This window comes from Anopheles darlingi, chromosome 2, assembly GCF_943734745.1.
Source record: "Anopheles darlingi chromosome 2, idAnoDarlMG_H_01, whole genome shotgun sequence".
Classification (NCBI taxonomy): Eukaryota; Metazoa; Arthropoda; class Insecta; order Diptera; family Culicidae; genus Anopheles; species Anopheles darlingi.
Window position 1 is genome coordinate 45,524,216 of NC_064874.1, and position 24,000 is coordinate 45,548,215.

The 24,000-nt window shown below is 48.4% G+C and overlaps 3 protein-coding genes across 4 annotated transcripts; 1 reads left to right on the forward strand and 2 right to left on the reverse strand.

Moving 5' to 3' along the window:
• Positions 1 to 3,305: 3,305 nt before the first annotated feature.
• LOC125959256 (protein apnoia) lies at positions 3,306 to 4,294 on the reverse strand. The gene is made up of 3 exons (XM_049692070.1): positions 4,174 to 4,294; positions 3,529 to 3,662; positions 3,306 to 3,437 (listed from the first exon to the last, which is right to left on the reverse strand). The coding sequence occupies exons 1-3, from the start codon at positions 4,292 to 4,294 to the stop codon at positions 3,306 to 3,308; spliced, it is 387 nt and encodes a 128-aa protein (XP_049548027.1).
• A 4,161-nt stretch (positions 4,295 to 8,455) lies between these two features.
• LOC125959257 (uncharacterized) lies at positions 8,456 to 9,400 on the forward strand. The gene is made up of 2 exons (XM_049692071.1): positions 8,456 to 8,534; positions 8,613 to 9,400. Exons 1-2 carry the CDS (start codon positions 8,456 to 8,458, stop codon positions 9,398 to 9,400), a joined length of 867 nt encoding a protein of 288 aa, XP_049548028.1.
• A 157-nt stretch (positions 9,401 to 9,557) lies between these two features.
• Positions 9,558 to 23,790, reverse strand: LOC125951754 (acyl-CoA Delta-9 desaturase). Of its 2 annotated transcripts, none has more exons than XM_049680763.1 (5): positions 23,379 to 23,790; positions 14,242 to 14,463; positions 13,990 to 14,152; positions 10,621 to 11,143; positions 9,558 to 10,530 (listed from the first exon to the last, which is right to left on the reverse strand). In XM_049680763.1, exons 2-5 carry the CDS (start codon positions 14,398 to 14,400, stop codon positions 10,143 to 10,145), a joined length of 1,233 nt encoding a protein of 410 aa, XP_049536720.1. In that variant the 5' UTR covers positions 14,401 to 14,463; positions 23,379 to 23,790; the 3' UTR covers positions 9,558 to 10,142. The 2 variants fall into 2 exon arrangements, with proteins under 2 accessions (XP_049536720.1, XP_049536719.1); XM_049680762.1 differs by lacking the exon at positions 23,379 to 23,790 and adding an exon at positions 17,566 to 17,932.
• Positions 23,791 to 24,000: the final 210 nt, after the last annotated feature.

Below are 24,000 nucleotides of genomic sequence, written 5' to 3' on the forward strand. Positions count from 1 at the left end.
GAAGCATAGTAATGCATACTTACCAAGCACATTGCAGCACGGTCTGACTGAGTCTTTTTACCGAGGAATGTTCACAAGAACCTCTTTACATATGCGACGTAAATAAAGACCATAGATATTCGAGAAGGTCTGTAAAAACGAAGGACAAAAAGAGCATCTTACAAAGGGCCCCAAATTTTCGTACTCATTCTTTCGACTTATACCGTCGAAGGCGTTTCGAAATCCAAGGCTAGTAAGTTACTCGGGATAAGAAATCCATAAATCGACTTTAAAAAAGAACAATCCGAATCGTTGCATCTGAGGCAGCGAATTGTCCGCATCGCTCTTACCTTGCCCCGTAATCGCAGCCCTCGTGTCAAAGGAGCGACTATTCGCGGCCGTATTCAAAATGTTTTCCCGTGGAAATCTGCTCCCGTCCGCTATGAACACCATTGTTAACGCTGTAACGTTGAATATGGAATCGGAAATCCATACGCGCACCGAAGATGCATGACCTAAATCGATGCGCACTCAACATGGAATCGAAAGCATCGAGCAGCCAGCCAGAGGTCTCTCGTGATCGTGCCTTCCCAATTTCCATACCACTCCAGCTGGCCTTAATTGAAATCCGCTAGCAAAAGGCCCCGGACCAGGATCGAGATTCTCTTGTTTATTTGCTTTGTACCTGGCTTAGAGCCATTATGCACTGTTATCTAAATACGAAGTAGTACGGCTAAGTAACGGCTACATAGAATAAATAGCTCTCCCTCCTATTCTGCTACTCTGTCTTTCCCTCTATCTCCCTCTCTGGCTTCTACCACCTAGTTCACCCAGTTGCTTGGCCGGCCCTCGGCCAGATAGGCGAACCCTTCGCTGGACGGTTCGTACCGACGGTCGGGCACATCCTTCACGTACACGTCGCGCTCCTTTTTGGTAAAGTTTTTGAACGCCCCGAGCAGCAGCAGAAAGATGGCCACCTTGCCCGCCATCAGCGATTTCAGCAGGAACAGCTTCACGGCCGTCAGCATGAACGGTATGACGGCGGACTGGATCAGGAACGGTAGTATGAAGAGTGGTATGACGTACCGCAGCATCTTTTTGCCACCAATGCCACCACCACCGGCACTACGACCTAACGGAATTTAAAGAGTAAACAACGGACGCAACGTTAACGATCAAGTGATCAAGCCCTTTCAGACGGACCCACGATCTTACCGGTATTGATCATATCACGCACGATGTCATGGTTCAGTTTCACCTTCACGACGCTGTTCGGCTCATCGATCGTCATGTTCAGGACCGGTGGGAACGTGTACTTCTTGACTCCACCGTCGGCGGCGGTTCCCTTACTCCGAGTGTCCTGGCTGGCCTCGTTCGTTCGCGGCTCATTCAACCGTTCTTCCACCTCCTCGAGGATGTTTTCGATTAGATCCTTCTCCGGTTTGTTCTTACCAGCCGCACCATTCCAACCGAGATCGTCGTCGTCATCATCATCATCGTCGTCGTCTTCTTCCTCCTCATCATCATCATCCTGTACCGTGGCGTTATCCACCTGGATCTCCTCCATCTGAGGATGCTCCAGGTGCAACGGAACGGCCCGATCCACTGGTTCCGGATCTGGGTCACTCACCTTAACCGGAACGGCGACCGAACCGGGACCATTCTTACTCCGTACGCGGCTACTAAACTGTGTGGCCACTTTGCCACCCGCCACGGGCTCATTGGCACCGGTCGTTGGCTTCGAACCTGCCGTCAACCCGTCCGAACCCGTCGAGTCACTTTTCGTGAGCTCCGGTTCCTGGGATGCCCGGCTAACGGTTTCCTCCGTCGTTTCCGGTGGTTTCGCACTCGGTGCGTCTTCCACCGTCCGGGCCGCCTTCAGCAGCTGAACCTGCACGTCCACACTTGTCGCCTGCCAGGATTTACGCATTTCGCCCGCACTCCGCTGACCACAGACGATCAGCACGAGCAGCAGCGTCAAGAGCGTCGTACGATCCAACCTACAACCACGCAACACCATCACGAACAGATTCATGGTGAACAACAAATAGCGTTCTTGAATGCGACCGCGAATCGCGAAACGTAATCACCACCACGGTACCACGGGCCAAAACACACGCTCGGATTCGACGGGTGGGCTACTACAACACTGCTGCTGCTGCTGCACACGATGGCGCACTCGCGTTACGTCTTCACGATCGTACCTCTCGCGATGGAATGGCGGAAAACCGTTGCTCAGCCGATGATTATATTTTATGGAAAATGTGGCTGCATCGTTTTCCCGCTCTCCCTTTCGCACACACCGTCCGTCAGTGCGCTCTCGTCGTGTGCTCTTTCTTCGTCTTTTCGCCACTCCGTTTGCCGTGCCGTCTTCCCGTGACTCGTCTTACCCTTTTGCCAGATGCTTTCGTCCAAAGTGGCGCAAGTATGTCGCACGCAACATGGCGACACATGAACCATGCTGCGTGCGTGTGTGCTGTCGGGCTGCAGCAGCAGTGCACTGAAAGCTGTTATCATTTCTATGCTAATCGTCCCCGGGACAGCAACCAACCCGGGCTGCTTTCTTTAATTTTCCGACGAAAGTGAAAACTCCCACCGACTGTGGGTGCGTGCGAGTTGCGAACGTTGCCCTCTGCTCACCACCAAAGGGCACACCGAATAGCACAAAATTCGAATTCGTAAGCTGCTCTTTCGTCTTTTTCAATAATTTTCCTGCCAAACACTCTTTTCCCTTCTGCGAATGAATTCTGTCACAGCAAAGGGACGAGCAAGGGGACTGTCTCGAGGGCCTTCACGAGAGCCTCGACCGGAATCGAGGACGTGGTCATCAGTACCGGTACGTATGCTCCAGATCTAGATCAGGTTCCCTTTTCTGGCATCGACACCTCGCCCAGGGCACAACTGCAACCAGACCTTCACCGTGACCGACAATCCGGGGCAGAGCGGAGCACCAATCGAGTCGAGTAACAATTAGCCTCCTGTAGTAGGAAGGCGACTCACTCACGACCATCGAATGCACACAACCCCAAAACAAAATGACACCACGAGACTGGAATTGATAATTTGGGAGAAATTTATTGTTTGCCCGAAATGCCGGGCGCCAATCGCAGAATGTAGCGACCCCGCGCGACCATAACATTTCTTCTTTCGGATTTCTTTGGTTTGTTCGTGATCGTTGGGTGGGGGATGGGATTGAAATTTGTGGATGAAATGACACCGTGACTCTCACGCGGTGCCCTCGTCGTATGCACGTCGTAAATAAATAAATAAATTATTAAACATTATCATTGAGCTAAAGTACGGTGGCTGCTCCGCCTGGAATCGCTTCACCATTCCTTGTAGACCAACGGGATGGGGGCCGGGGCGGGTGCACTGTAGGCGACTGGCAGCGGTGGTGGTAGCGGTGCCGGGAAGCTTCTGGCAATTACTTGCGAGATAGTAAGCACCAAAAGGATGACCTAAGGCAATGGAATGGAAGGATATCGGAAATCATGAGAAAACGGCGCTAGTGTTTCGGGGTTTTCGGGATTTCCGCCGGCTACTACTTACACCCACTCCGAGACCCTTCATCGAGATAACGGTCAGCGCGGACAGGAGGGTCGTGATGACACCGACGACGAACGCAGCCGGTATCATGGCGAAGCTGATGCGCTTCAGAAAGTGATGACCAAAGGTGCGTCCCTCTGGGAAGGTTGAAAATGGAGAGAGAGAAAAAACCAAAACACGCAATTAGTAACCGATCGATCCGCCATTTCGCGATCACTGTGTTGCAGTTAGGTGCCTCGGCCTCTGCAACGGTTGTTGGTGAGGTTGAAGTGCAGCAACAATCGCGACAGGGGCGTAGAAAGGGGAACCAGAGCGAAAACACCAATCCGAACCGATCCGTTCGGTGACCGATATTTATCATACGATCGACGATCACTTTCCACACTAGCGAGTGCACTCCAAGCCAGTCGCACGGAGTCGCTGTCATCGAGCATAGACGACGACAACGACGACGACGACGTGATCAAGTGATAAATTTGTTCCGCTTCACCAGTAAGCTGACCCCATTTACGGATCAACGAGCCGGTATTTAGCCAAGCGCGCCGTCGCACTGCCACAGGTTCCTGGCACCGAGGCCAGCGCAGGATGAAGGGGGGAAGAATCTACGGATATCTCCTAATCTCCTTGTTCCGCTCGTGGCTCACTAACCTGTCAAAGCACCATCGTTTAACGCTTCGCTCGTTTCGGCTCCGCTGGCCAGACTTAGCGTTACGCACAGCACCACAACAACACCGAAAAACACGACAACCGTACGATCGATGGCGGCCATTTTTGCTGCAGTAGAAGAGAACGCAAACACGGTCGACGAGACGAGAATCAGAACACGGTTACACCGGTCACGGTTAGGACTGCGGAACAGGAAGTGTTTACACCGGATGACTGCTCGACGATCGACTGTGCCATTGCCAAACGTTTAGTTCGCATTTTAAACGATCCTCGATCGCGCGCACCCCCGGTAGTCGGTAGAAATTGGGAAAGGGTAGCTCCCATCATCGGCCCCACAGACATTCCATAGCGCACCAAAAATATGCGCACGACAAACGGGCGGTACTGGGTACTGCCACCCCCCTTACTGCACGATTCCCATTGTCGATGCCGTATGGTGGCCGTATCGTCCCGGGGACCATCCCGAAAACCACGATCCACGAAATCGTTTTGTCACTCGGCTTCCTGTGCCCTCTCGTTCCTCCCTCGTCTTTCGAGTCTTGGCGCTACTTGACACTTCATTCCATTTTCGGGACAACGACGACGACGACGACGACGACGACGGTGCGTGTGCGCGGTGCTGCCCTGCTTTTGGCAAACGGAACCGAACGTCACGGAACCAAATGAAACGGAACGGAAGGATCGATTTCACCCACTAGCCCATAAACAGCCGAACGCACCGCGTGGTGGCTGCGGTGGTGTTGATCCGGGAAAACTCTCGCTTTCGGTCACTTTCCTCGCGGGACCGTAAAAGGGAAAACCCTTCGCAGAGGTGAGAGACCGCCCTGGACGGTGTGTGGTGTGGATGCGCGATGCAAATACCGTCCGTGCATCCGGTGGCCGGCCCATCCCTGCCTTGCGATCTATTAGCATTAGCGGCGGACGGTGGCACACCGGATTGACACACCGCTTGCCCGTCCGGACAATGTAACAGCCAGCCGAGGCCAGCGATTACCCAGCGATGTCGCGGGCATGCGCACGCATCGCGCATCGCGAGAAAATGGAACAGATACGTGAAAAACCTGATCTCGGTGTGTTTCGCGAACGTTCCAACCAGCGCACCAGGTGCTGACCGATCTGGAACGATAATGAACCGAGACGCCTCTAGGACATCCGTCTCGCTGTAATTGTGGTCAAATGGGTGGGCCGGTCACTGTCAAGGGCAGCTTTCCCGGGACCGAGTGATGCCTCGTCCCGATCGCGCGATCTTTGTGCTAATCATTGGGTTCTGCAGGTGAGTTTCACTTTTCAATCAACTTTTATTCCGCTCCCGCCCTATGCCGACAATTGGCAATCATCACCAATTTGCCATCATTAACTGGTGGCTCGATCGAAGCTCAGCTCACGCGTGTCCTCACGGGGAACGGGCATTAGTAGGGCCTGGTAATCGATGCGTTTCGAATCGTGACTCTATTATTTCCTCTCTTTTTTCTATTTAATTCCTACGTTCTACGAAACACAACGAAGCAAAACCCTTTGACACCGGTACGGTAAACGGTTTCATTCAATGAGGTTAGCGGTCGAGCGGAGAAAATGTGTCAAACCGGCGAAACATATGATGCGTTGTTCGATTGAAGTGTGCAAAGAACTACCTGAATAAAAAGGGAACTCGTTCAGTTGCCAAGGAAACGGTTATTTTCATTTCTAAAATAAATGCCTGTGCCTCATTTACCAGTACATTCAGTATCGGCAAGTTATGCATTTCAAATTCATTACAATTTTAAAGTGTTTTACTTGATGTTCTTATAACTAGCGTTTTATGTTATGATCTCTATAAATGTAAATGTATTTATTATGATCTCTTGCTAAGCATAAGATGGAAACATGAAGCATTTTACAGTTGTCAGAAGTGTTTGTTTAAAAGAAACTCGCGTACTCACAAGAGTTTCTCAATCTTTGTTTTCACATCATATTTCAGTTCATTCCTTTGGAGTGAGTTGAAGGATCCTTTTGTGCCCAGTATATCTTTGTTTGAAGGGCATTTTAACTGTAAGGTTTTACTCCAACGGTAGTATCTGTGATATTGTCTTGCAGTTTGTTTTACAAATCATTCCATTTTTCAGAATTTGGTAGTATGACTTTCACGCGTTGTTAAATTTTTTCTTGCAGGTCACTTATCCTTTCTATCTATCTTATCTTGTTATCTTGATCTTCGAATTCGCCGAATTCGTTCATCTGTTATTGAGTTATTAACAAAGGCAACAGTATCAAATACCATTTACGTAAAACCAAAACCACAATATGCATTCGATATGATAAATAATTGTATCCTATCATAAATATACTTTCAAAAAATGAGGGGAGCTTAAAACGGGTGATTCAAAGCATAGTAGAAGTGCAAGTACAGTACAAGATTGATTAGAGAAATTCTTCCCATCAGCTAATAACTTAAAATACAGAAGTGTATAACGTTTAAGTTACACCTTTGACACGCAGTTTTATTTAAACCTTTTTATTTGATACGCTATCGTCGCCTGGAGTGTTAATAAAATAAATTACCCAATTACACGTTCTTTACGTAATAAGAACATGGAGCGTTAACTCAAATTGTAATGCCTAAAAGCGTGAACGTTTTCGCATTACGCTGGAGTTTATGCGAGATTTACGGATCGTGTGGCAGAAGATTTTCAATCGAACAGTGCATCAAACAGATCTGAGAAAAGAAGTACATATTTAGTAGAAGTACAGTACATATTTAAATCGAGACAATTGGCGGCCAAACATTGAAAGGATCGACAATTAATCTATTACGTGCCTTTCTACTTTCGAATAGAGTTAGTGTTTCGATTCCTAATCATTAATAAAGCATCGAATTTCTGATCAATGCTTTATAGGATGTAACGCGAGAAAGAACATGAAGCCTATCTAGCCAGCGCTAGAAACTTTAGGAAATGCCATGCTCCTGAAAAGGTTAGCTTTTTTTTAATTATATGAAGAAACTTATAAAAGAAATATAGCAATGCGCCTAACGAATGCGACTGATTCTACGTTGAAAACAGTTTTTAGAAATAAAACCCCTCTATCGCCGAAGGGCAGGCAGAAAGTAAATTGCTGCTCATCGTATCAGTTACCGTTAAATTGGCACCCAGATCGCTTATCGTTCTTGTTTTCGATCCATTTCCCCTCCGTTTGGCTCAATCTTAAACACTCTGTCGCGCACTATCTTAAGTTTCCTCCGCGCGTATCTCGCCAACGGTTAAGTGGATTAAATGGATACAAGTACCGTCAACCGAATCCGGCGTCACCTGGCAGGCGGCATCACCGTGTAGCCCTGCTCCGAAATAGACCACGACTTGCCACCGTCCTCCATGTACCAGCATTCTTGGTACCTCTACCTCTACCGCCACTCCGGTACACTTACTCCCGTACATCCTTGCGTTATCGAGAGCGAGAGGAAAGAGAACGAGAGGCAAGAGAGTGAGCGAGAACGAGATGAAAAGTAACTAAACAAACCCGATTGAATTAACTGTAACTGGTCATCTTCATCTTTCCCGGGCCGGAGCCCGGGGACGGGGCCGGGGCCAGCCGGTCCCGGTTCGTCTGGCATAAGAAGTTGTCGATCCGTGTTCCATCGGAGTTCCATGGGGAACTTGTTTCCCGTAGCCGTAGCGTTCGGTGGCACCAGGAAATGGAACAGAAATCCGCGCAACACACAGCGGGACCTGCGAAAATGCTGACCGACTACTGAGAGACCTACATTCTGCTACCGGAAGCGGGACGCACAAAACTTGATTTCCGCTGGCCGGCATGGTCTGGCATGCCTTGGTGAGCCAAGGAAAGTGATCCATATTCTAAGCCACTGGCCAGGTCCAAGTGCAGCCGCAAACACCAGCGATGAGCAACTTTAATCGATAGATTTCACTGAACGATCCGTCGTGTTAAGCCGAGAAGTAGGTGGCCACAGGAGTGCGCTCAAAGTCGAAGGAAACCCGGCATGCCGGGAGGACAGGGGGTGGTAGTTTTTCCACTTTCTTCTGCTGCCGCTGCTGCCGCAGCAGCGGGAAGCGAGAACAAGACTCAGCTGCCAGACACCGACGATGATCAGTTGCGAATGAGCTCCGCTCGAGTAAAGACGAACGATCTTCCCTTGTGATCCGGTGCGTTGCGTTAAGTAGTGTGTTCCTGCAGCAGCTGGAACATCTCGAGTGAAAATTGCGCCATTCCGAGCCGAGCTATCGCTGAGCTGAGCCTTGTGTGTGTGTGTGTGCGAATACGAACCGCCGTTATGCGATCATTCTGCAGCAAGAACTCTGCCGGTGCTTTGGTGCTGTGGTGCTTTATAGTGCTGCATGCAGTGTCCTCCAGTAAGTGGTGATGGTGATGCCTACAACGTGACAACGCAAACTTATTTAATTTTCCCCATTTTTTCCCCCATTTTCCAGTTCAGGGGGTCAAATTTTCGAGCACCTTTTCGTCCAGCAATCGAGCAGCACTGTTGAGGCGGCCACCGAATTCAATGGCCGTGCAAACGCAACCGTTTACAGCGCGTGACCGAGGGGCGGGTAGCGAACCGGCGGCGGAGGCCACCGTGAGTCGCGTGGCCTACATGAAATCTATCCCGCTGCGGGTACTGAACTGTCTGGAGCACGTTTCAATCGTTGAGTGCGGTAAGCTGTATCTGCTGCAGAATATGGAATCAAAAGGCTATCGGTTCGCGGATACGGGCAACCTTACGCATGACGTCCAGCAGGTGCTACTGCCCGGGTATCGCAGCGCGGATAACAAACTATTCAGCGATCGATTGCTGCAGCTGAATGGCAGTGACGTGAATGAGCGGCTCGGGCGGGGGTTACGGTTGCTGTTTAACGAGCGGCTCGTCGATCTGAAGCTTGTGCCCGGTCTGGCCGTACGGTTGACACCGAGCGATTCGAATGAGCTACAGTTTTCCGTCAAGAAAGAGGTGGCGCTCGTGGATGGCGAGGTGGGCCGTGATAAGGCGAAGAAGGGCATCAAGACGGTGCTACAGTTGACGGTGCCGTTGATTCTGTTGCCTTCGATGCTGCTGGCGGGCGTACTGCCCATGATACTGCCCGTCCTCAAGTTCGCTACCATCTTCTCCAGTATCGTCAACCACGCGGCACTAGCGGCGGCCATTATGTATCTGGCGAAACAGCACGCCGCCGAGCAGGAGAGTAAACAGACGGTTTACTTCAACGCTGGTTACAACTGATCTCGCCGCTTAAAGCAATACAACACACACACCCTGTTTTTTCTGGTGCAATACACGAGACGATACGACACGAACCAAAAAAAACAAAAAAAAAGTATACTTTTGCTACCCACCTGAGCTGCTCCGCCGGTACCGTCACGATCACCTCATCTTTGTCTTCTCGTTTGTGGTGTTTTATTTAAATCAAACTTAGATCTTAAGCTAGAGATAGGCGATAGAGAAACAATAAATAAACACAACACATGCCGCGATACGATCCGATGCGATACTGTGATCGACGATCGTACGCCGCCTTTGGGTGCACTCCGCGCTGTCGTTCCTGTCGCTCGCGATGCATCGCAATCCTTTTGCGCTGCATCGGAAACTGTTACGCGCGGCTTGTTACGCTTCGCACACCCAAAACTGCTACTACTGATAATACGACTACCCCCTCCCCCAATGGAAAGGAGCGTTGCTACACAGGAGCGAAACAAAGACGGGACAGGAACGAAGGAAAAAAAAGGGTCCCTTTCATAGACACTAGTAGTAGACATGAAACCGCAAAACGCAAAACAGTCCTCTTCACCCCTCACCAGAGGTGGGTTTTTTCCTTGTTTTTCCCTCCCGGCGTGTTTTTTTCAAGCTTTCAAGCTGGTGCCATCCGTGCACCGTGGTCGCCAGACACACCTACACACACGCACACACACACACATATACATATACACACTATAGCTCGTGGTGGTGAGCTCCTGCTTATCAATATCTAATCACTCTTGTTCTGCACGGTTGCATCCTGTCGATCGAGCTCCGTCATATCGCGATCATCCCAACCCCAGACGGCCTGCTCCGACTCGTGGTCCAGATTGTTGATGTAGTCGACCATCTTGGCCGTCAGTTCCTGCTCGCTGTACGTGTGCGAACCATCGCCGGTGCGCAGCACTCGCTTCTTGATCATCTCGTCCGAAACGGACTTCAAATCGTACGCCCAACCGATGCGAGCGAAGAAATCGATGGCGGCCGTCGTGAAGTTGGTGCTGTACGTGCCCAGCTCGGACGTTTTGTAGTCCCACGGGAACACGTGGTGATAGTTGTGCCATCCCTCACCGAATGCCGCAATCCCCACGAACGTATTGTTGGTCGGCGAGATGTTGCTACAAAGAGAACCGAGAAGAGAGAATGGCAGTCAGTCAGTTGGTCAGATGGGGGAGCTTGGTCTTCTCCTCGGGACTCCCGGGACTTACCGATCGTACGGTTTCGTGCCCCAGATGTGGGCGGCACTGTTGACCAGCCAGGTGGCGTTCAGCGACATCACGTACCGGAAGATGGCGACCACGTACCAGGAGTTGGAGAACGTTTCGCCGAGATAGTAGTACGAGACGAAGGTCGGCAGGATGAAGCTGATGATGGGCATCAGCAGGGCGTAGTACCGCTTCTGGAACATCACGATCCCGTCCTGCTCGAGATCGGTCATATCGATCGCCTTGCCGCGCGCCTTCACGTCCGGATGCTTCTTCACCATCAGCCAGCCAATGTGCGAAAAGAAGAAACCGCGCGTCGCATTGTGCGGATCGGCATCGGTATCGGTGAACTTGTGGTGTACGCGGTGATCCCGCACCCACTCGTAGACGCTGTTCTGGAAGGCTAGCGTTTGCGCTAGCATCAGGAACAAACGCAGCGGCCACTTTGCCTTGTACGCCTTGTGCGACCACAGCCGGTGCGCACCGGCGGTGATACCGAGGGCACCAGCCGAACCCAGCGCCAGTGCTGTTGTCATTGTTGTTGTTCGTGGTGGAAAGGGTGGTGATGATCATCATGTTGTGCGTCAGCCGTGCAGCAGCGATGGAAAGAGAGTAGAGAGAGAGAGAGAGCTCATCAGTCGTCTGTCTTCGTGGTCTTAAATCAAATTACAGCGAGCCCAAAAATTTGCAAAAAAAAAACAGAAAAAAAACCGAACGAACGAAAATTGGAAAACATTCCCCACGCCCGTAACCGTATGATTGTGCGCGTTGCGATGATCGGCCAGAAGTTTGCACGAGCGAGCCCGCGCATATTAAGCACGATGATCTGCCAATGCGTCCGCTACCGATCTTCGCGTACGACGGCATCGATCCCTCCCACTCCGCCCCAGAGGCATGATAAGGCATGTACTTTGGCGGAATGATTGTCCGAATTTCACAATTCTAGCTCGGCCACCCGAGCCCTTTTTATCGTACTGCTTGCACGCGCAATTGCCAGCAAACAGCCGGATCGGTTCGTAATTGCTTACATTTCACGCCTTTACACACACAGGCGCACGGATCTCTTGACGAAAACCGATCAATCAGTATTGTTAGCCAGGAAGGCTAACAGGCAACAAGAACACAAAAAAACAGGAGCCACGAAATGATCTGTCCAACTTGCCCGCCAGATTGCTTTCCGTTAATGATCGATCCGCCTGTAATGGCGATACTGTCGGCGATACGCACCCAAAATCGGGGCGGCCACATCCGTCGCTCGTCCGTTTTGTGATGCCGCGTTTTTTTGCGCTGCTAGACCTCGTTGGTGCCGTTTTGCCTTGCCCTTTCGCTGCATCCCCTGGTACTGGTGTTTGCTTCCGCGGCTAGCTAGCTTCTGCCACTTCATCGAGGCTCGTTGCCTGTCATCTATTTACCGTGCCCGTGGCCCTCGTGATGCGCGAGGGGGTGGGATAAAAAAAAACGTCCGGTCGCCGTAGGCGCTTGACATTGCGCGTGTCCTTGCGCGCCTTCGCCTGACCGGATGCAATCAGCTGGCGTGACTCGAGAGAGGGAGGAAGGAGGAGCGCCTCTCCGAACAAACAAAATCGCCCCATAATCGATCACCGTCCGATCGGACGAGGAACCTTTGGTGAGCATGTAATGAGCGCAATTTAACAATAGCCCATCACGCGGTCCCATGATGTCCCACGAACACTCACTTATTGGCATGCATTGGCATTGGCATTGGCCGGATGGGAGAAATGACGCACATGGCACACGGGGTAACGGTAGCCGCAGATTAGCATTCGTTCTATCGTTCACCACGGTTCCTCGCTGTTCCTCGCAACATGGCCATGGCAACAGATGGTTTCGGGTTGCTAACCGCACAATCTGGCCTACTGACGCGCTTTCGGTGAAGAGAGCCTTAAACTCCGACGATCCGAGCATCCTGGCCCATTAGACGGTGGCGAGACAAATTTTACCAGAACAACCTGCACCGAATACGTAATCAGCGCGGCCACTTGCTTGCCATCGTCATTCCAGGCAGCCAGCCGAAAACTCCATCCCATTCATCGTGTATCGCGTGACGCAAAAGTGACGCTCGGCATACCCAATCCGGGATCCGTCGACGAAAAGCAAATGCGTCAGTCTGTCCTCCTGTGGGCCGGGCTTAATTAGCCGGTGGTAAACGATCGTCGTGGTGGACACAATGGACTCAATGGCCATTACATATCTTCGCGTCCGATGACCGATGCAGTTGAGATTTGCGAGCTGAGCGAAACGGGCTGATTGATCGTCTCATCATGTGCCCTTCGGCGCCATTGGCCATTGGCCACTGCTCACTTTCTTTCTTCCCTTTTACCCTTTTTTATTGCCCGCGAAACCAAGTGCATAGCATAAAGGGACACAGCAGATGCGGTGCCACTACCACCACTCGGGGCCACCGCTCCGAGCCCAGTCCGTGGCTTTTATTTATCCACTTTCACCGTTCGCCACCGTTACGGACTTTTATGACTTGTCCCTCAGTTCCCTTTGCCCTACCTGTCTAGGTGTCTGAGATGACCTTTGTGCCGTGGCCGTGCCACAGTGCAAAGGGTCTTCCGGATTGCAAAATCGATGGACACACTTTCTCTTTCCGCGTTTTGTTTGCGATTTTCCCTTTTCACAACAGGATTCAAGGGGCAAGGGGAGGGACGGTGGAGGGACTGGCATGAGTGGTGATGGTTTCCACGGTTGACAGCAAAAAAGCAACACCACACCCCGATGAGATCGATGACCATCACCGGTACCACGATCAATGCGAAGGAACGGTCAGAATGGCATCAGCATCGGATCGAACGTTGCTGTCACGTCGAGTGTCAGCTTCTTGATCTCGATCCTCCTTTACCGACCAATCGAGCAGTTTTGTCACGTTTATTCAGGCTCCGGCGAACGGGTAACGCTCGCGGAATAAATCAATCCCAAAACGGTAGCTCGCAACGCAGCGGAGCAACGAAAGCAACACACAAAGCAACCCACCCAAAAACCTGAGAGAGCTCATGCCAGACATTCTGCCAGCAAGAAAGAACAGAAGACGATTCTCGGTTTGGTTCCAGCGAGCGATCCATTAGGTATGCGGACCGCGCGAAACGACGAGGAACGAAGACGGGGGGGGGAATCCGTGCGTGTCAGGAAATGGCCGTAAATTCCACACAAAATGCCCATCACCGAATTGGCGCGTACCAGTAATGAACGCGCGAAACATCCCTCTGAATTACCCCGGTGTGATACAACGCAATCAATCATAAAATAGGCAACATAACTTTTCGTCTGCACGCCCGCTCGCACGCGCACGCCCGCCCGCTTGTATCCGAAATCTTGGATACGGAATCGAATCGATCGCGCATTACTTACCGAACAGAAATGTGCTCCACTTGGCCGATGTCACCAGCAGATAGGTACCGTACAGAAAACCGAGATGAAGATAGATGAATGCAATAATGTTTCGCCAAACGTAAACATTATTATACTGACGCTTGGGGCTGGATTTCTGCACTACCTTCGTTGTGTCGTTATGCTGTGCCGGGGGAAAACGGAAAATTAGTACCAGCCTGGTGGAGTTAATCCTCGGAACGGATAATCCCTCGAGGTGAACCATTGTCTTACCTTTAACTCGTCCAGTCTAGCCGGCTTCGTGGTGGGTACATTAAGGATAGCTTTGCTTTTGTAGAGCGTCCCGACGGATGGACCATTCTTGTTGCGATCTTCCGGTTCGATGCACGTTTCCGCCAGTAGCAGCGTATTGGCGAGGACGTTCGGTGCCATGCCTGTAAAGCTGCTGTCCCCTTGGGTTGTTACGAAACGATGCCAAACAACAAACCACCGAACCTGTGGAGGACGAGAAAGCACCACCGAGACCATCAATTACTCGAAAACGGAATTCGTGTTTTGCGTTCGCCGAAATGCAACCGTAGCCGTGCGTGTTGTCGGAGAGTGGTGGTGGTGGAGGAATGGTGGACTGGAAAAGGTGAAACTGGAACTGTACACGCCCTTTTAACCCTTCAGGATTTCGCAGGGAACGTGCACCAGGAAGAAAAGAGAAAAATCGAAAACTGGTAGGTCACCAGCGCGCGCGCGCGCGGAGAAAGCGATTACCTATGAACCGGTTGCGATTGCTTATCTTCTTCGCTGCCCACTGGTACGCTGATTACACGCATCAACCGGTGCGTCCGGGTAGTCCATATGATGGAGCCGATGAGACGGCTTCAGTATAAACAACCAAAAACCGTCCAAGGCAATCGGCGGAAAGCGAAGGTTTTCGATCACGACCGTGCGTCCGTGCTTACTACCGGGTTGGACCTATTTGGAGTGCGGTTTGGTTAACCATTATAATCACGTCCCTTCGCAAGCTTATCGTGTCACCAACCGGGCGAGACGGTAGATTCCAGCACTCGCACCACCCATTCAGGCGTATTCAAACAGGTATCGATTGAACTGAGGCGACGGTTCATTTGGTATTCCTGCGCGAGATAAGTTCTCCGATAGGGTACCGCGCTTCTTCAGTACGCAAAACGGCCCTCCAGAATGGATTCCCTTTGTTTTTTTATGATACAGTGCGAACGGTCTAGGGACTATTTGCGCTTGGTCATACAATTTACGAGGTTCCTTTTTTATGAGCAAATCTTTACGATCAACTGTTGATCAGAATGGGAATGGTAAAATCATTCCGCTTTCAACTGACTGATTTATTCATTTTTCTATCAGTAATTGCGCCCACAGAAGAGCACCAGCAATGAGAGTACTGTCTACGCGAGTACAGAGTCTCCAAAACAAATGACTATATCATGAGCGACGAACCCGACCCGAAATATTCAATGTGCTACTGCTTGTTGAAAGAAAGAAATGGAATTAAATATGAGCGCAGTAGATCGTTTTATCGTTCAAGGACGTATTAACGTTAGTTGTGGGGATTAAGCGCATGAAATCCATGTAATCTTAAGGGATCTGTTGAGGTATAGAACTCTACGCATATGATGGCGTCTCTGTACAAAGTAGCTTACCTACTGTTCTAAGTACAACCGGGCGGACGCATTTGTAACGTGAGATTCGCCGACAGCAATTGGTCTGCGTAGAGACAGTTTTATGGACTTGCATATACCATTCCCAGGCCATCGTTCATCAACCGGTTTGTTTGGCGAGCTCTTCGTCTCTGCTAAATTGGTAACACAACCAAGGGAGCACGTGAAGGTTCTCACTTGTGAGTTTGCGATGGCATGCGGACCGGCGTTTGCTATTAGCATAACGAGGGTATGTGCCGTAACAACGAATACACCCTGCACTTTCACCCTAGATGGCTAACAGTTCGAAGTTCAAATACGTCAGCATGTTGCATTCCACAAAAAGGCTAATCACATTGGAGCATTCTGAATTTGATGCGGTCAGTGCCATCCGTAGACTTGTTCGCCGGAAGACATTTCAAAACCCAGGTATAACCGGTACACGCTATAAACAATACGTGATCTTTGACGCTCTCTTGGGGAAGATGTGAAGAAAATGTTTAAAAGAAAGTCAAGGTAGCGTCACCATGAATCATCCAGCATTTATTATCCTAACACTTGTCGAGGGCTAGCATAAATGTTACTAAATAGTCGGCAGAGATCGAAAGTGGCCAGGACACAAAGACATCCACTGTCTTGCTCATTGTCAAAGATTGAAGGCGGTTGGTAGAAGAAAACCTCGCATAAAACAATGTGAAGAAATGAGAAGCAAAACCACACCCATGCATGGTCAGGTCATGAGCAGAAGGTCAAATGCGGATAACCATTCCTGTCAATTGTTCTGACCCCAAACACACGTCGCAGAGCAGACGGGCCTGTTTCACTTGACACACTAAGGAGCAGCTTGAACTCGGTTACCTTCTGTTCGCCGGCAGGGTTAGGGAGAGTTCCCTTATTTCTCGTCCTGCAGGCTATGCTCCTGATCAGAACATACTCTCGCATATATCAGTATCAGACGCCGTGCCGAAGGACACATTGGCTTGGAACAGGTTTCTCGCGTTTCTCGCGCTAAGATACTTGGTTGAGCAGATGCGGCAGATGAACTTGCAGTCCTTGAGTGGTAGCCGAGGAAGGATTATTTTATTAAATTTCTTCTTGGGCAACAGCACAGATGCTACGCCCTGCAGTGATTGGTGCACCTGCAGCCAGGGATTTCGTGTAATAATCATGATGCCAAGTTCAATGCCAATGCCACTGAACTGCTTGCTGGCGAAAGCAGCTTAGTAGTTACAACGAACTAGTCCCAGTATCATCCTCAAAAGCATACGTAACACTATAACCATATAAAACGTTTGCATCAAACGCACATGCGAGTGAAGCTGATAAACATTCCTCTTTTTGTCACTCGAACGTGAGGAACGAGTGCGAACGTGACGTCCTACACAGTGGAGCGAATTCATGAAAATATTGCCGGACAACCTGCAGTCCAATTTGTTAGTCTATGGTCCTAGGGTAAATTCCGTCCAATTTAATCGTTGGAATTTAATTGGAAGAAAGGAACAGGTGAGAACTCTCTGCACAACCCTCTCGCCATGTTTAACACATAAAACGTGTAAACGCAAACCTCAATATCAATCGCTATTAATTCTATCGCGATCACAATTCGATTTCATCGCAAAGAATCGCGAATTTGTGTTTGTGTGTGTGTGTCAATGTTCACCGACACCATCCGCAATAAAAATGCGCCACCCAAATACCTCGGGACGTAAGCAATAAACACATAAAACAAAATAACACCTAACCGTTTCATACGCTTGGATAAGCGGCCCCAAACTCCATGCCAATTGTCTAGCATTTGCTGACCTAAGGACAAATGGGGAGCCCACACGGTTACCGCACACACACACCTCCACACCTCGACACTTTTTCTTCAAACTATCTCCAATGAACTCTACTCCAGAACACACGGTGGTAATGATATGGTTATACTCACAACAAGAAAAGCAGTCCTACTGATTGTCGCTCGCTCACAAATGTTCACAAATCGATGCTCCGCTTTCCGTCCCTTCCTCAGCGAATTCACCTCACTGGCACTCCAACGATCCCTGAATAATGATCAGCACTGGAGTCAGTTTCTACTGGACTTCAAAAAGGATTATCGCAATATCCTCGAAGAACACGTGACCGATAACGATGGATTCACTGAAGCAAAGTTCGTCTTATTCGATTTGTCTTCGATCACTAGTACAATACACAAACAAGGAGCTTTCGTTATGCTCCGGAGATAATTTGTTGCTAGAATCGAAAACACAGGGAAACGTGATAAATAGTGATCTTAAGGCGATTTCGATTCGCCGGCGATCCGCGTGCTTTGCGATCGGTCAGCGTAATAAGCGTTGATCGTCGCGGGCAAGGCTCTTTTATAAAAATTTCCCTTTAACCTGTCCCCCCTTAACCTTCTTCTTCCTCCGGCAATTGCACTTGGTCATAAGTGTCCGGCGGCCGACGTCCGCCTCTACCTCCTAGCCTGGCCTTTTTCCCAGTTCCCCTCCCTCAGCGCAAACCGTACTCCTCCGACGATCGTCGGCTTTCTCACTCGTGTTCTCACCTTATGCTCGTCTCGCAAGCACTCGCTCTGGTCGCGTCTCTCTCTTTCCTGCCATAACGCATAGTCGAGGGTGATCGCGTGTGTGTCGCACCGGACACACGAATATGAGACCCCGGTTCATACCCCACCACCTCCACAAACCGCATCACAACGACGGCAGTGGACGCTTTTCACGCAAAGCAATACACCGTACGCGACATTCGGACGACGTCATCAGCGCGGGATCGATGATGAATCTGCTATTGACCGCCCATTCTGGACGCACCGATCGTCACGTAGAACCGACCATCCTTACCGACGACCGGGTATCACGCGAAGCCGATCTACAAAAACGATCGTCCAAAGTCCCACAGTCAACAGTCGGCAATGCTAATGCTCAGGGTCAGGGTGTGACAAGCGCGTGCAAGAGCCCTACACCACTAAACGCTTCCCGAAAGCCTCCCCCTCTACGGCACACGCCACACTGGATAAGTGGTCCATTGGATCGGGCGTACATTACGATAAGCTAATTGATAGAAAAACCCAAAAATTTGGCTTATTCATACCGTCGCCAATTTCAATATAAGCAAGTACATCCGGAAGTGCTGCTTTTGCATAATCGATGTCTTTTTTGTAGCTTACATCTTACTCAAAGTAGTGATCAGATTACCAACCAGTCTACTAAAAAAGCACATACAGAATGCTAAAGTGGGAATCGTAGCGAAAGCTACGTTTGTATTGAAACTATGAAGTGTAATTGTAATTGGTATTCCCTAGTCTAGTACCGAACCTAACTCCAATTTATATGCTTATAGCTTTTTGCTGAAAGCCATTAGTAGGATGGTTTTCCAAAAACATTAGCTCAATTATGTTTGCGCAGGGTTGCTACAGGAAGCTTATGAGGTTCAATATAGATTTTATGTTTTACGTTGCCAATTTTATTTGGAACACTTTGAATTTGTTTCCATCTATAGCCTACTTTGTTCGAACTGGCACTGAGACCGTGGACCCAATTTCTTGCTCGTGTGTGTTTAACAAACTTCATTTGACAGGTGACTGCTGACTTATGCACTATTAATTTTGATGGCTCTTGATTCTAGTAACTGTATATAGCATATACGGTGGGTCGCACGCCATCCAGACAGAATTTACCTTTTAACTATATCAATGGTATTTGCCGTTGATCGAACTTTTAGGGTGCATGGATGACTGGAATAGTTTCCTCTCTGCGCGAATTGGAACACTGATAACATGAATTCAGAAAAGAGAAATGGTTACGATTGGAACACATCTGAAAACGTACAGAGTATATCAATGGAACATATTAACCCATAATGCTACTGTAGCCCTTTGTGAGCCCAACCGTTTATCATCGTTACATGATAAAATCCATCTGATTCAGGATCAAAGATATAAAAAAATATTGGACCGTAGGATAGAACGAATAGAAATACCATATAATTGAAACATCTACAAAGGTGGGTGTTTTTTTGCCAATTGACTATGTAGAATGCAAATATATTTAGGAACTTTAAGGTGTCTATTCTAGATAGGCGTTAGCTATCGGTAGTCAATCCGCATCCTGCTTTTCACACGAAATACCTTCATGAAGATGAACGAAAGTTTAAATTTTCTTGTTACAAAAATAATGCACTATGTTTAAAATCGTCACTGTGTCAATTCGAAATGAACGTAAAAACATTTTCGAAGACTTAAGGCTTTTTTCTTTAACGAATTGCCCCTTCAACTATTTAAAAGTTCAAGTGGAAAATATTTCGTTCATATTAAAGATAATGAAGTTTAAATAATTAAGCTGACAGAGGGATAGAACATAGTGGAGATAGTACATTTTATGCTATACAACCGTTGAGCCCAATTACGATAATAACATTTTAGTGGCGCACAGACTTTTGCATCGTAATCACGCATATGTACAAAATCGAATTGTAAATTTACGTGGGATTTCAAATATTGGTTTTCTTATATCATATGGTAATATTTTACGCTAATAACTTCACATAAATTAGATTGATGTTTTTGTTTCGTAAATTGTTTTGTATATTGCCTGTCTGATCACATCTCGATGCAGTTTCAGAGAATAGTGAAATCATTAGTTGTTTATCATGCTTTGTTCTGATTTAATGAATATGATTTCGACTCAATAAGGGGCCTGTTCGTTTCATGATAATTTCCATTAAAATCACTCCCGTTCATTTCATCAGATACATTGTGTAACCAATTATAGGACGCTAAATTCTTCCATTCAGACCCAACAATAAAACCCTGGAATAACAAAACATTGGTTAGCTTTGATAAAACGGACGATTGGGAGAGCGATCAATTTGGTATTCCTACGAGAGGTTAGATCCGACGTTGAACCACGATCAATCAGTACGCAAAACCAGCCCTTCAGAATGGATTCCCTTTGTTTTTATGGCACATTGCGAACGGTCTAGGGACTATTTGCGCTTGGTCATACAATTTACGAGGTTCCTTTTTTATTAGCAAATCTTTACGATCAACTGTTGATCAGAATGGGAATGGTAAAATCATTCCGCTTTCAACTGACTGATTTATTCATTTTTCTATCAGCAATTGCGCCCACAGAAGAGCACCAGCAATGAAAGTACTGTCTACGCGAGTACAGAGTCTCTAAAACAAATGACTATATCATGAGCGACGAACCTGACCCGAAATATTCAATGTGCTACTGCTTGTTGAGAGAAAGAAATGGAATTAAATATGAGCTCAGTAGATCGTTTTATCGTTCAAGGACGTATTAATGTTAGTTACGTTAGTTGTGAAATACACTTGCTTCAATCGTGCATGCGGGGTTTAAGCCTAATACATCATAGCAGTATCAACCTTGACAATGGAAGGTAGTATAGAGCAATTACACCTGCTTTTATAGTATTGCCCAAAACAACAACCCAGCAAAAAAGTAGAAAGATGAACATCAAGGTGGCATCGTAGACTTTTATGACTAAGCTACTGCCCGACCCCGTTTTGCACGCGCTAAGCGCTGTCAAGCCGCATGGATCGGAGATTGGTGGGTGCCCACCGGGCGTCACTACCACTTTACAACCCATAAATTCTATCGTAGCTGTATCGAAAAGCTGACCATGTGACAGAGAAAAAATGGACTCCAGCGCGAATGCACGTGTTGCGATCGTCATTGACATTCACTTGATCTTGGCCATGTAATGAAATCCATGTAATCTTAAGGAATCTGTCGACGTATAGAGCTCTACGCATATGATGGCGTCTCTGTACAAAGTAGCTTACCTACTGTTCTAAGTACAACCGGGCGGACGCATTTGTAACGTGAGATTCGCCGACAGCAATTGGTCTGCGTAGAGACAGTTTTATGGACTTGCATACACCATTCCCAGGCCATCGTTCATCAACCGGTTTGTTTGGCGAGCTCTTCGTCTCTGCTAAATTGGTAACACAACCAAGGGAGCACTTGATGGTTCTCACTTGTGAGTTTGCGATGGCATGCGGACCGGCGTTTGCTATTAGCATAACGAGGGTATGTGCCGTAACAACGAATACACCCTGCACTTTCACCCTAGATGGCCGACGGTTCGAAGTTCAAATACGTCAGCATGTTGCATTCCACAAAAAGGCTAATCACATTGGAGCATTCTGAATTTAATGCGGTCAGTGCCATCCGTAGACTTGTTCGCCGGAAGACATTTCAAAACCCAGATATAACCGGTACACGCTATAAACAATACGTGATCTTTGACGCTCTCTTGGGGAAGATGTGAAGAAAATGTTTAAAAGAAAGTCAAGGTAGCGTCACCATGAATCATCCAGCATTTATTATCTTAACACTTGTCGAGAGCCAGCATAAATGTTACTAAATAGTCGGCAGAGATCGAATGTGGCCAGGGCACAAAGACATCCACTGTCTGGCTCAAAGTCAAAGACTGAAGGCGGTTGGTAGAAGAAAACCTCGCATAAAACAATGTGAAGAAAGGAGAAGCAAAACCACACCCATGCATGGTCAGGTCATGAGCAGAAGGTCAAATGCGGATAACCATTCCTGTCAATTGTTCTGACCCCAAACACACGTCGCAGAGCAGACGGGCCTGTTTCACTTGACACACTAAGGAGCAGCTTGAACTCGGTTACCTTCTGTTCGCCGGTAGGGTTAAGGAGAGTTCCCTTATTTCTCGTCCTGCAGGCTATGCTCCTTATCAGAACATACTCTCGCATATATCAGTATCAGTACCGCCGCGCCGAAGGACACATTGGCTTGGAACAGGTTTCTCGCGGTAAGATACTTGGTTGAGCAGATGCGGCAGATGAACTTGCAGTCCTTGAGTGGAAGCCGAGGAAGGATTATTTTATTAAATTTCTTCTTGGCCAACATCACAGACGCTACGCCCTGCAGTGATTGGTGCACCTGCAGCCAGGGATTTCGTGTAATAATCATGATGCCAAGTTCAATGCCAATGCCACTGAACTGCTTGGTGGCGAAAGCGGCTTAGTAGTTACAACGAACTAGTCCCAGTATCATCCTCAAATAAAGCATACGTAACACTATAACCATATAAAACGTTTGCATCAAACGCACATGCGAGTGAAGCTGATAAACATTCCTCTTTTTGTCACTCGGACGTGAGGAACGAGTGCGAACGTGACGTCCTACACAGTGGAGCGAATTCATGAAAATATTGCCGGGCAACCTGCAGTCCAATTTGTTAGTCTATGGTCCTCGGCTAAATTCCGTCCAATTTAATTGTTGGAATTTAATTGGAAGAAAGGTACAGGTGAGAACTCTCTGCACAACCCTCTCGCCATGTTTAACACATAAAACGTGTAAACGCAAACCTCAATATCAATCGCTATTAATTCTATCGCGATCACAATTCGATTTCATCGAAAAGAATCGCGAATTTGTGTGTGTGTGTGTGTCAATGTTCACCGACACCATCCGCAATAAAAGTGCGCCACCCAAATACCTCGGGACGTAAGCAATAAACACATAAAACAAAATAACACCGTTTCATACGCTAACGTTTCATACGCTTGGATAAGCGGCCCCAAACTCCATGCCAATTGTCTAGCATTTGCTGACCTAAGGACAAATGGGGAGTCCACACGGTTACCGCACACACACACCTCCACACCTCGACACTTTTTCTTCAAACTATCTCCAATGAACTCTACTCCAGAACACACGGTGGTAATGATATGGTTATACTCACAACAAGAAAAGCAGTCCTACTGATTGTCGCTCGCTCACAAATGTTCACAAATCGATGCTCCGCTTTCCGTCCCTTCCTCAGCGAATTCACCTCACTGGCACTCCAACGATCCCTGAATAATGATCAGCACTGGAGTCAGTTTCTACTGGACTTCAAAAAGGATTATCGCAATATCCTCGAAGAACACGTGACCGATAACGATGGATTCACTGAAGCAAAGTTCGTCTTATTCGATTTGTCTTCGATCACTAGTACAATACACAAACAAGGAGCTTTCGTTATGCTCCGGAGATAATATGTTGCTAGAATCGAAAACACAGGGAAACGTGATAAATAGTGATCTTAAGGCGATTTCGATTCGCCGGCGATCCGCGTGCTTTGCGATCGGTCAGCGTAATAAGCGCTGATCGTCGCGGGCAAGGCTCTTTTATAAAAATTTCCCTTTAACCTGTCCCCCCTTAACCTTCTTCTTCCTCCGGCAATTGCACTTGGTCATAAGTGTCCGGCGGCCGACGTCCGCCTCTACCTCCTAGCCTGGCCTTTTTCCCAGTTCCCCTCCCTCATCGCAAACCGTACTCCTCCGACGATCGTCGGCTTTCTCACTCGTGTTCTCACCTTATGC

Coding starts and splice junctions, on each gene's coding strand:
- LOC125959256 (XM_049692070.1), bottom strand. CDS start 4,294: ATGGCCGCCATCGATCGTACGGTTGTCGTGTTTTTCGGTGTTGTTGTG. Junction 3,663..4,173: donor AAACGATGGTGCTTTGACAG/GTTAGTGAGCCA, acceptor CAACCTTCCCAG/AGGGACGCACCTTTGGTCAT. Junction 3,438..3,528: donor TGAAGGGTCTCGGAGTGGGT/GTAAGTAGTAGC, acceptor CCATTGCCTTAG/GTCATCCTTTTGGTGCTTAC.
- LOC125959257 (XM_049692071.1), top strand. CDS start 8,456: ATGCGATCATTCTGCAGCAAGAACTCTGCCGGTGCTTTGGTGCTGTGG. Junction 8,535..8,612: donor GCTGCATGCAGTGTCCTCCA/GTAAGTGGTGAT, acceptor CCCATTTTCCAG/TTCAGGGGGTCAAATTTTCG.
- LOC125951754 (XM_049680763.1), bottom strand. CDS start 14,400: ATGGCACCGAACGTCCTCGCCAATACGCTGCTACTGGCGGAAACGTGC. Junction 14,153..14,241: donor CTAGACTGGACGAGTTAAAG/GTAAGACAATGG, acceptor CCCCCGGCACAG/CATAACGACACAACGAAGGT. Junction 11,144..13,989: donor GTGGAGCACATTTCTGTTCG/GTAAGTAATGCG, acceptor CAATGACAACAG/CACTGGCGCTGGGTTCGGCT.